This window comes from Uloborus diversus, chromosome 7, assembly GCF_026930045.1.
Source record: "Uloborus diversus isolate 005 chromosome 7, Udiv.v.3.1, whole genome shotgun sequence".
Classification (NCBI taxonomy): Eukaryota; Metazoa; Arthropoda; class Arachnida; order Araneae; family Uloboridae; genus Uloborus; species Uloborus diversus.
Genome location: NC_072737.1, coordinates 136,473,266 through 136,486,451, shown reverse-complemented (window position 1 = coordinate 136,486,451; position 13,186 = coordinate 136,473,266). Strand labels below are relative to the sequence as shown.

Below are 13,186 nucleotides of genomic sequence, written 5' to 3'. Positions count from 1 at the left end.
AACTGCTGGTTTAGAGAATAAATTATCACCTATTAGTTCCTTTACTTGGTTCATTTGGTTAACAACAACCGTAAACTATATGTGTGCGTAGAAAAAATTGAATGTACTATATTTTTAACGTTTATTTGATTCATCATATTTAACAATTTAATTTTCATTTCAGATACATTAAATTTTTCAAACTATCTTGAATTACTAAACAAAGATGGCTCAAGATTCAATAGGAAATTCATACAAGGATTTATACTTAGAAACAGAGGAAAATGCTGGGAAAATGCTAGATTTTTCAAAGACGCCTGAAATTATTCGAAACGAAGGAGACCTAGTTACTATTAGAGAGCAAGAAATAAAGTTTTCCTTATCAAAGCTAATTAAAAATTTAAGACTGGAATCAGACAAAGTACCTTCATTAAAAGTGGAAAACGGAACTCGATTTGACAAACAATCTTCTCCTAAAGTTATTGATGCAGCAAAGAATTCATCGTTATTCAAAAGCGATGAAAAATCAGAAAGTACAAGCAGCCCTATTAAAGCCGAGGAAAATGAAATAAATTTTTCTTTGTCAGATAAAATTAAAAAACTGACCATTGCATCTGACAATATATTTTCATCAAAAGTGGAAAAAGTTGTCTGCAAGAATGAAATAAATTCAAATACAAGTTGTTCGGATAAGCTGCTATATAGTTTATTGTCTGTTGAAGGGAAAGGAAGCGTTTTAGAAGAACATGATTCTAATATACCTACTGAAACATATTACGGAACTGTTGCTTTGTTGAAGCTTGAATCCAATGTAGAGAAGACACATTTGTCAGATGGAGAATGTTTTTCGAATGATCTCATCTGTACACAACTAATAAGTGGAAAAGAAAACAGTACACTGTTTAGAAATCAACACTCAAATAAAAGCAAAGTTCTTACCGAAACAAATAAAAACAATATTTCTTCTTATGAAAATGAGGATTGCAGTGAAACGGTTAACAATGAAATTGAAAAATGTGAAATTAAGAAAAATGTAGGTATTGTAGAAAGAAGTAAACTTGGAGAGTTTGACCAGAAAGTAAATGGTCATGAAACAAGTAGAAAACATGGTGACTCACTATGTATCAAAAAAGAAATGTGTGGAATTAAAATGCATGTGAAAGACGGTCATACAGAATTAAAAAGTTTTCATTCCATAAAAAAAGACAATGAAAAATGGACTGATTACTGCTATGTTATTGGAAACAAAGGAAGAGAAAGCAGTGAGGTAGCTACTTTCGAAGACGATCAAACCAGAACTTTTATTAGCAGTTGTAATTTAGATGAAAAAATAAAGCTTAAAGAATCATGTAAAGGCATAGGAAATTGTGATGAAGTTTCTGTTTCAGTCGAAAAATATGATGAGAAAGATTTTGATAACTCAAAGGAAAATATCAGTGCCAAGTGTGACGAAAATAAAGAAAATGTAAATGAAGAATCAGATGAAAATCAAGGAAAAGTAGATGAAAAATCTGATAAAGATAAAGAAAACGTCATCGAAGATTCCAACGAATTTAAAAATAATGTTAATGAGTACTGTGCTGAAGAACAGCAAAATAGAATTGAGGTATCTGATGAAAATCAAGAGGAAGTAAATGAAGAATCTGACACAAAAAAAGAAAACGTCATTGAAGCTTCTAATGATTATAGAAACAGGGTAAATGAAGATTCTCTTGAAGAACAAGAAAACGAAATAGAAAAATCAGATGAATATCAAGGGAAAGAAATTGAAGAATCTGACACAAATAAAGAAAACGTTGTTGAAGACTCTTATGATTATAGAAACAAGGTAAATGAATATTCTCTTGAAGAACAAGAAAATAAAGTAAAAAAATCAAATGAAAATCAAGGAAAAGAAATTGAAGAATCTGATAAAAATAATGAAAGTATTATTGAAGACTGTAACAAAAATAAAAATAACGATAATGAATACTCTGTTGAAGAAGAAGAAAATGTTAATGAAGAATCTGACGAAGATCAAGAAAATTATCTCGAAAAATTTGGAGATCAAATTCGAGCTCATGGACCAATGAAAACATTATTTAAAACACATGCTAAGAAACCTTATCCCATGAAATGTGAATCACATAATTCGCATACATTCCCCCCCAGTATCACATCACAAAGCATTGAACGTTATTCTTCGTCTAGTGAGAATCTGCTAGATGATTACTCAAATGCTTCTTACAGCGACAGTGGTTACACGTCTTCTCCATCAACAAGTCACAGTTTTGATGATTTAGAAGAAAACGCAGATGAAAAAATTGTGAATGACGAACTGTCGGAAGCGCACGATGAAATTGCTAACTTTTTACAATCCATTGAAACATCGGAGTTATTAAATTTAGTTGAAAATACATTTGAAGAACGTTTTCTTCAGAATTATTCAACAAAATATGCCTCTTACGAAGATAATTTAAGAGAGCGAAACATAGTTGTGAACGAAATATTAGAAAATATATTTGACGATGAAACTTCGATGAAATATTTTCCTAAACAAAGCACACTAGAGTGTCGGATTCGTGAAAATGGCCATTTATCTTTCAACAATGATTCATATAATGAAAGTTTGCTGGAAATGTTTGGCAATGAAGCTATACTACAAACAGTAGAAGCCAATGTTAATTCCCGCGCAAGTTTACTTCCCAATGAAATTAATTTTAACCTTCCTGAAAACCACTCATTTACAACTATTTCACCTACAACTACCTTACCTATAACTCAGACTGAAAATTACAGTTCTCAAGAATTACCCGTAGGATCAGTTACTTCGGGCATTGAAAGTCTAAGCATTAACAACATAGCTACCACGAACTCGAGGTGTCCTCCAAATATCAATGAATGTTCTTCAAGAAGTTTACCACATTCTATATTACAAACAGTAGAAGCCAAAGTTAATTCCCGCGCAAATTTACTCCCGAAACAAAGTAATTTTAACCTTCCTGAAGCCCACTCATTTACAACTATTTCACCTACAACTACTATACCTATAATTCAGATTCAAAATTGCAATTTCCAAGAATTACCCGTTGGACCAATTACTTTGGGCAATGAAAATCTAAGCGTTAACAACATAGATACCACGAACCCGAGGTGTCTTCCAAATAACAATGAATCTTCTTCAAGAAGTTTATCAAATAATTTGGAAACAACTGTACAAAACGCACAAAATGAAAATTTTTGTGACTCTGCAAATTCAAACTGCACATCAAAAAAGTCAAAGAAAATTAAAAAGAAGAAAAATCCGTCAACAAATACGTCTTCTAAGCAAGAAAGCTCACGGGTGCCATTAAAATGCAAAGACACGAAGTAAGTGCATCAATTAGAAAAAAAGAAAAGCTTTATATTATTTTAAGCACAAGCCATAAACCCCTGCTCTAAGCTTAAAACTAGCAGAACATATTTCTAGCGGTTTGATGATATATTTCATTGCTAAGATCTTTAAAAAAAGTAATTAGTCACTTTCACAAATTGGGATTCTAAAATCTATACCGCAGAGCCAGAGGAGCGTAAGTCACATTATGATAACTTTACAGTAGAGAGGAAAAACATTTTCTCTGGCTCATGCAAAGGATGGGACGCGCGCTTTTAAATCTGGTAAAAAATTGAAAAGGATATTTTTTACCCAACTGCGCGTGCGCGACGCAAAGGAGGGTAATGCGTATATCAGTCTATGTATGTACGTCTGTTCCTATGTGGCGTTCTGCAGGCAAAACGCCTTGGCCAATTTTGGTAATTCTTACGTCAATCGATTTGTCTTAACCTTGGAAATGTCATTAAACACATGACAGTAATCAAAAGTACCATTTCAAAAACCAGTTGCCATTTTGTCAGTTTTGGATCGGCGCTCGCTGGGTGTCGCACACTGTGATGCACGCTACCTGCATGCGACAAATGCAGGAAGTTTTCACTACCTGAATTTTTTGTTTACTAAAATTGGGATCTCAGTGGCCGAGTGGTCTAAGTGATTGCTTCTCCCACTTGAAGCGGTGGGTCAAGACACCCTCACTCCGGATGTACTTTCCCCTCTTTCTGATGTAAATTCTTTCATGTGTTCTTTATATGTATTCTGTACTGTAATAAAAAATATACCATGCGTAACGAAGGCAAGACACTCAGATTGTAGTAATCATCAAAGTAAACCTGTGCAAAAGGCACCAAAAGAAAGGAAATCTACTAATTCGATTTTCATCTCTAACATGTTGCATTTGTTTTTGCCTTGATTCAAGGGACTGAGTTTCGCGACGTGTTCTTTCTTGAAAGGCTTTTTTAGTTTTGCAAGAAAGATTTGACTGATGACGTTTCCGATTTCGCGTTATCATAAGTTATACAGGCTGTTTATATAGCTGTGCTGTGGTTGAATTAAGTTCGCGCAATTTTGTCGAAGGTCAAGCACATGTAGCTTTAAGCCGAGTTAGGTCCCTAGAGGGACTAATTATCAGTAGTTTAGACCATCGCAAGTTACTTAATAAACCTCACGATACAAACTCTCTCCATGAAATGACAAGGTTGCGAAATGTACCGTCTTATAATCATAATAACTAAGTGTCAATGAAAATTAACTAAAAAGTGTAAAAAAAAATTATAAAATAAAAACAAAAAACCCAACTGAGTAAAAATCAAAAAATCAAAAAAAAAAAAAAAAAAAAAAAACTATAAAGAAAAATGGTAAGCCAGTAGTTTAGAACGTATTGAGTACTACTGAATAACTACACCGTTGAAATAGTTTTATAACCGTACACAGATAAAACAAATCATAAATTCAATGCAGAAAAGAAGGATCAACAGTCGAGGCCCATTCAAATTTTACATGGTTCCTTGAATCAGAAAGGAATGGGCCACGACTGTTGATCCTTCTATTCTGCCTTTGAATTTATGATTTGTCTTATTTGTGTAAAGTTATAAAACTATTTCAACGGTGTAGTTATTCAGTAGTACTTTATACATTTTAAAGTACTGGCTTATACATTTTTCTTTATAGTTTTTTTTTTTTTTTTTGGTTTTTACGCAGTCGGGTTTTCGTTTTTATTTAATAATTTTTTATTTAAGAATTACGTTCACATGGCTCGATGTGGCTTCTGCACACAAAGTACTAACAGACAGAAAATCGCTATTTTCGGACTTATGTCAGTCTGGCTCTGAGGTACTGAATTGTTCTTATTCGGCAAACTTTGACTGACGATTCGGCAAAATTTGGAGTTCTATTCGGCAAAACAGGCTTCTACATACACTGAACTAATAAACAGAAAATCGCAATTTTTGGACTTTCGTCCTTCTGACTCTGAGAGGTACAGAAATATATCTCAGAGGAAATTTATTTCTCAAGCATTTAATGTTTCTGCAGAAATCAACCAAAATAATTTTTACCTGGAGGCTGGGGTAGGGGGCCACAATAAATGTTAATATAAATATATTATTAAGCCCGTGAGTTCTAGGAGGTTCGACTCCAAACCTCTTACATTGTTGCGTCTTTATGTGCAAAACCTTTTACTAACTCTTCGAGATTTAAAGCAGTAAGTTCCTGCATTGAAGTCAGTGCTACATGCAATATACCGACAGCCCGGTTATGACATCCCAAGACTGCAGTTTCGTCCTTGTTATGGACTCATCAATCTGGACTAGTCAACAGTCGAGATGGAGACAGAAGTCATCTCATTAAAGCTGAGAATGCCAAGAGAGCAAGAGACTGGTGTCAATTAAAGGCAAAGCTTGGGTATAATAAGCAGTAAGTTACTGCTTAGTACTCAAGCTTTGCCTTCCATTGAGCTGAACCGCACCTTCGCTGCAGACTCTCGTAGATGTGCTAAATTTATTTCAGCTACCCGTTTCGTGGCACCCTCCGCTTCAATGAGATGACATCTACCTCCAACTCGGTTATTAAATGCTAGCGGTACCAGAACGACTTCTGCCCGTAATAGAAATTTAAAAGGCCATTTGGTTCGCCTGTATATGTACAAATAATGGATGATGAATTTGTTACCCATATGCTTTGTCAATTTGCTCGCCCATGTTATGGCAATTTGCTCGTCCATGTTATGGTAATTTACTCGTCCATGTTATGGTAATTCGTTCGGTATTGCTGCAGAGGAATTAAATCCACCAATGGTGGCTTAAAATTAGAATAGAAAAGGAACAAAATCGAATTTTTGAAAAATCGCTTTGAGGTGCTCCTCCCTATGCTTCGAACTAATCTTGTGCCAAATTTCATGAAAATCGGCCGAATGGTATTTGGCGCTATGCGTGTGACAGACATCCAGACATTCAAACTTTCAGCTTTATTATTAGTAAAGTTTCTGCAGACATGAGTCCATGGCCATTACAAGGATGAAACTGCAGTCTCAGGATGTCATTCACTTCGAGGTTCTTTCGGATTTAGAGAAACTCTGAGCAGGGCCGCCGAGAGCCAAGACGAGTCACTTGTACCTGTGGTTGCCGGACCTCCATTTTCCTATGAAACTTGTAAAATGTACACTGCTTAGACTCCAAGTCGCGCCCCTCAAGCGGCCCAAGTCGCACCTTTAGTTTCTTCCGACTAGGCCTGACGTCGGCCCTGACTCTGAGAGACGGCGATGTACAATTTCATTCATTTGAATGTGTGAAAGTGAAGTGAAGTGCAGTTTTTTTTTTATTTGACACTTTCTTTTTTTTTTCTTCTCATTTTAGTGGATTCTCAAAACAAATACTTCGCAGCATTCTACACAATGAGAGACTTCTTTTGTCGCTACGGAAAAATTATAAAAGAATACAAGAAACAAAAGATGATATTATTTACGTAACGAAACATCGAGATTCAGAAGGACAGCCTTTAAATCTAACGTAAGTAGATCACTTTTTCTATCTCCTGATCAAGAACGGATACAAGGGGGCATTGCCTGTGCAGGGTCCCTTGAGGGACCCTGCACAGGCAATTTTTCCGAATTAAAGCCAAGTATATAGTCCATCTTTGATGACGTTAAGGAAAAGAATGGGTCTCGACTATCCCTCCCGGAAACTTTTCGAAATTAAATTTCCAAAAAAGCATTTTCAGTCTATCTTTGGTGATGTTAGGAGGGGGAATTTGGAGGCCTTCCCCCAAGACGTTTTGAAACTTTGAAGTATAAAGACACGATTGTATAGACACTTCAGGTAATGTCAGGGGAAGGAATGAAATCAGTGGCTTTTCTCCAGTAATTTGTCGAAACTGAGGTTCCAAAAAGTGAAATTTTACACGACGCTCTATGCTGTTAGGAGGAGGGGTTTTTAAAACATTCCTCCGAAAATATTACGAAATTGAAGTTCTAAAACGCAATTTTACAAGACCTCTTTCACCGGAAAAAGAAAGCAATAAGTTCCAGGACCTCCTTGGATAAATGTCAAAAATTTGAGTTGTATTTGATAAAAACTGATAAAAACGGTGCGATGTAGCCTCCCCCCCAAAACAGAAAAAAAAAAAAAATACAATGTAGTAGGTTAAAATGAACCGCCCCCTCCTTGAAGAAATTCTCCTTGCTCTTGATCTTGTGAAAAGGTTCTTTTCACAAATGAGGAAGTGAGAAGCAAAGGGATGTAAGAGGCAAAATTAAAAATTTGGAGCTAACCAGTACAAATGGTAGGTCAACCTCTCCTCTGTTTTGGGTTAAGAGATAGTACTAGTAACTAGTAGCCCTGGTAGGTGCTGCTTTTTAATATGATTTAGAAAAAAAGTCAATGAAAGTCTACCCTGGACCTTATCTTTAAACGCGTTTTGCTCGAAACTTGAAAATGTCCACTTACCTTAATTAATGTCTATTACACATTTGTGGCATCCCTTTGCTTCTCATTGCCTCAAATGTGTAATTGACAATGATTTGTTTATTTCAAATGGTAGAGAACTTGACAAATTGATAAAAGTTCTGTGTATAATATTCTGTGTAAATGTAATGGGCACAACAATCTTCATTTTCTTGGAATTTAGATTTCATATGCTTTGAAATATTTCCTATATGGCGCTAAATTTAATCATCTAGATATTCTCACCAGTTAAGAATATGAATCATTCAATTAATTATTACTAGCTATCACGGCGGCTAGTAATAAATACACGCAAAGTAATACTAGAACATCTTAAAAACGTAAAATTTATGATTCCCCCCCCTTTTTTTCGAAAATTTAAATGTTTATACTTCGTTTAAAAACACCGGTAAAAAAAATTGTAACTTTTAATCTATAAATATTTTTCAAAACTTTTGATACAACTCTTTGAGGAAAATAACCTGTTCTTCCGTTTACGTTACTTCAAACTCTTAGGATCAGATGGAAATTTTTATTTAAAAAAAAATAATAATAAAAAAAAAAATAATAATTAATTAATTTGAATTTTGACATCTTGGATTCAAATTATGTTTTTCGCAATCACGAGTGTGTGTATGTAGGCATGTGTGTTTGTGTGTGTGTGGGGGGGGGGGGTGTTTATGTGTACGGGTTATGTGTATGTGTGTTTGTGTCTGTGTGCTGGCATAAGTGTGTGGGTAGTTGTATGTATGAATGTGTGTGGGGGGGGGGGGGTATGCGTATGTGTATGTAGGCATATGTGTTTGTGTCTGTGTGCAGGCATGAATGTGTGGGTAATTGTGTGTATGTGTGTGTATGTATGCGTGTGTGTATGTGTTTGTGTGTGTGTATGTGCGTGTGTGTGGGTAGTTGTGTATGTATGCGCGTGTGTGTAGGACATGGATGCAACCTGGAGACGGCTTTCGCTATAGGAGCAACATCGTGTGGAGCCAGCCGGTCCACGGTGATGGGGCGGAGGGTGGCGGTGGGAAAATAAAATGATAGGACATCAAAAACAGTCAAATAAAAGCAATAAGCAATCGTGATTGCTCAAAAAAAAAAAAAAAAAAAAAAAAACGAATTTCTCATTATTTCTAAATTGTTTTGACTTATTAAGCAAACAATTAATTTAATGCTCATATCAATTTATGGAAGTTACCGAAAAAATTAAAAAGTCTAAAATGAAAAACAACACGCAACAATATTCAAAGTGGCCAGCTAGCAAAAAGACGAGCTGAGATCTTTAGCGTAGAAAAATGAAATTCAAGGAAAAGATTTAAGTTTTTGAGTAATCAATTTACCTATAAAAAGGTATTCTGAATCAACATATATTCGCAACTCCAGCGCTCGAATACGCTACCTTGCGGTGATTTACAAAACTGCGGATGAAACTAAAACATTGCCACGTTGCGTTCCACGTGTGTCTGTTGACGTAAACAGAGGCAGTTTGTTCTGAGTATTTACTAACGCAATAGATGTGTCTTAGTTTGCTTTCAGCTACAGAAATTAATTCGTCCCTTAGTAGTATTCTCGAGCTTCTCAAAATAATGTTAGTTTTCCTTATTTCCTTCTAAAATATGTTGAGAAATGGTGAAAGCGAAAACTCTGGATTAACAAACTTGGATAACGTATACAAGGTGAAAAATTTTATCGTTTTGTATGAATTTGTAAGAATATGAGTTTTTTTTAGTCTTAAATTAATTTAACTAACCATATTTTACAGCAGTATTTAGTTGGAATGGACAGTATGCAAAATATTTTCTTGAATATATTATCGTAGAACAAAATGAAAAATGTTTAACCGAGAAAGAATTTACTTTATTCCTTTTATTCTCAGCTGAAAGGTTTCGCCAAATTTGTTTATGGTTATAGTTTTAGTATTGTGCGAGCAAAGTAGCCTTGGCGAGATTTCGCATTTTTAGTTAAACCATTTTTAATTTTTATCATGAGTGGAATAAAATGGTAGTAAGATTACAGAATTCGATAAGTAAAAAGAAATAATGCTCAATCAACTGAAAAGAAAACTACCACCATATATCCGTAAGAATTTTGTAGATGATTTGCATAACATGACATAATTAAATCGTAACTCAGAAATTAGAAACATCGAAACAGAAAAATTTTAAATTAACTGATTCGGGAATTCGAGAGAAATAACTCAGCTACAAATGCAAAACAATAAGCCTTAGCCAAAGCAAAGCAAAGAAGTATCATCTTCTTTTGGTAATAATTTATAATGTCATATTAAATTTTCTAGTTTTAATTGTTATTCTTGTCAAGCCACAATTATTATTTAGTTTTATCAAGAATTGATAAATATCGAATTCAACATCGTGAAAATGGCTGCTTAGAACTACGAACTACGTAGTTTGCATTAATGTTTGACGTTTAGTAATGCTTCTTGAATTCTCATTTTTTTCTACGTGGGCCAGAATATCAACAAGACTTTGAAAAATAATTTGAAAAGAATAAAGCGAAAAAATCATGCATACGAACAAAATTTACTAGGCTTATTAGCATTTTCTTCGTTACCACGAGCGTTTGTTTTAGTTTTTTCGTCCGCCATTAGACAGTGACTGCAGTGCCCCCTATAGTTCGTTGGAGTTGCGAATTTCATTTTGATTTTCACAATGGGGTCTTTTCCGAAGTTTTAAAAGTATTTTTTTCTGAAAGAGCATGCTTAAAACATAGGATCTGACCATTTTTTAAATAATTTGACGAAATTTAATGTTTTAAAAAATATTTTTTTTTTTCGTTGCGCAGATTTAATTTTAATTCTTACGTTTCTGCGCATGACATCACAAGTGATGAAAAATCATTCACTGATGCCATTAGCGCAGAGCGCAATATTTAATTCGCATCTTTACTCACATGTACTGGCAGCGATACGGTTGATAGCAAGCGTAGAGCACAATATTTAATGCCCTTCTAAATTACCATAACGTGGAAACTCGGTGAGACAGCAAGCGAAAGCATTCAGGGGCCAGTGGATTACGCGCCAAGTACATCACTTATGACGTCATAAAGACCACGCCTTGTTTGAAGAATCGGACATATAAAAAAAATAAATGTTGGGAAAATGAAAGTATTTTCTGGGTCCATGTCATTATTATTATTATTTTTTTTTTTGCTTATTCTATCAATTTTAATGACTAAAAGTTGCACTTTAACTGATGGAAACAACCCCATTTTCATTTCAGAAATCTTCACATTGCAGTCATGAACTCAGATTTGGAAGAAATTTACGCAATTGTGGAAATGCATAAGCAATATAAGAAGCCATTTGCAGACATTAACCGGAAGGATAACATTTTCGAAAAGGTAAGACGGAAGTTTTATCATCGATAATATACTCTCCTAAGACAAACTATTTCCAAAACCCGTTAAAGCGCAGCTAATAGGGTTTCTTTAGTATAAAGTAAGTTTTTTTGCGCAATTTACATTAGTTATCATGTTACCATTTATGTAGCCTTGCTCAAATCGGCCTGCTTTCGGATATTGAAAATGAGTAAGGAAGCTGCCAGGAAGCCATACGATAGAGTAATAATAATAATGAAAAAAAAAAAAAACAATTTTAGAAGTTCTCAAAAGAGTACATGTTTTTTTTTTGTCGAATAAATTATTCCTTAGATGAAGAAACCTCTTCGCGGCATTTGCTTCAGAATAGTGATTGCGATACCGGTTTACCGAAAACCGGTTTTTCGAGCTATTTTGCAGTTTCATAACACCGGTATTTGTTGAGATAAAATGCCGGTATTTTCGGTCCTTGTGGAGAATAGGGTCTGGTGGGGGAAAGTGGTCAATGGGGTAAAGTGGTCATAATTCAAATAAATGGCTATACCTTAAAAATAAATGTTCGAATGAATGTGAAAATTTTATTTTAGAGTAGTGCAGTTAGAAACTACATTATGAATACAAAATTTTACAACTGGTAAAATTTTATTTGGTAAAAAAAATATTTTGAGTGATTATGAATTTTTAAAAAATATAAATACCTTTTTTAACTTCCTTGGGAAATTTTGTTTGTTAGAATTATGAACAGATTGACTGCACAGGAAGCTTCCTACATGTCTCAAGAACTCATACTCATTAGCAGTTAGCTGAATCTCTTTTGAATAATTTTTTAGAACAATTTTAGTAAGATGGGGTAAAGTGGTCATAATATTAGGCTTAACGAATATTGTTCTTTTAAAATCACTTAATCTTTGAGTATAAGGCAGGTATCAATTAAATATTAATTTCACTTAATATGTATTGTTTTTACAGTAAACAAGGTTAAATATATGAGTATATGCGCATGCATACGCATATACTCGTGTAGGCACGTATATATACGTATTCACATAAATGCACCAATAAACACGTATTTGGGTATCTCGTAGTATTTTTTATCTATATAGATATACATTCGACTATACACGTATATACCCGCTTATACTCGTACATATACGAACACTTATATACTCAGGTAGACACGACGTATATACACGTACATACTCGAGCTGACACTTACATACTAGCATATGATATACATGCATGCAGGGTGAGTTTAAACTCTTGGGCAAATTTTTAAAAGGTGTTAGAGAGGGGGATAAGAAGGAAGAACCATAAGAAACATATGGCCACAAACTCAACGCTGACGCGCTACATGCACGCAAAGCCAGAAACTAATGAATGCAAAACAGGTCACAAATGTATTACAAAAAAGACAATTTTACACAACGACTTAAGATAAGTTTTAAAGTCATTGATGAAACTTGCGGCCGGCATCTGTAATACATGCGTCGTAATCACTCTGTTACAATTACGAGACTCTTGAAAAACTTTCATTAGTCGCTGCGCCTTTGTTGCGATGCGTGTATTAGAGCTACTACAGGCCTTACTTTTTAACAACTGTCTAAATATTTTTTAAGAACTAAAATGTCGGGTAAAATCATCTTTGTGTAACAAATTTGTGACCTGTTTTCATTCCATCGATTTCTGGCTTTGTGTGCATGTAGCGCGTCAACGACCATAAGTTCCTTACGATTCTTTGCTTCTTATCCTCCCCTTTCACACCACTTAGATTTTGCCCAAGATCTTGGATTCACTATGTAAGCATACATGTATATTAGCGGATATACTCTTATATATACGTGGATACATGTACTGATGTTTACACGTAAATGTACGTATATACGTCTAACAAGTATATAATCGTGTTTACACGTAAGCATACGTATATACTCTTGCTTCCACACATATATATACGTGAGTAGGCACGTACCAAACACGCACTGGATATATCCACGAATTAACTCGTGTATACCCGTATATGTATGTAAGTACACTACTGGCCGTTAAAATTGCTACACCAAGAAGGAATAATCTGAATGAAACA

The 13,186-nt window shown here is 34.5% G+C and overlaps 1 protein-coding gene across 1 annotated transcript; it reads left to right on the top strand.

Annotated features, from left to right (window-relative positions):
* The first annotated feature begins 689 nt into the window (after positions 1-689).
* On the top strand, positions 690-11,154 carry LOC129226903 (MATH and LRR domain-containing protein PFE0570w-like). Its single transcript, XM_054861533.1, has 3 exons — positions 690-3,327; positions 6,682-6,834; positions 11,007-11,154. Exons 1-3 carry the CDS (start codon positions 1,115-1,117, stop codon positions 11,152-11,154), a joined length of 2,514 nt encoding a protein of 837 aa, XP_054717508.1. The 5' UTR covers positions 690-1,114.
* Positions 11,155-13,186: the final 2,032 nt, after the last annotated feature.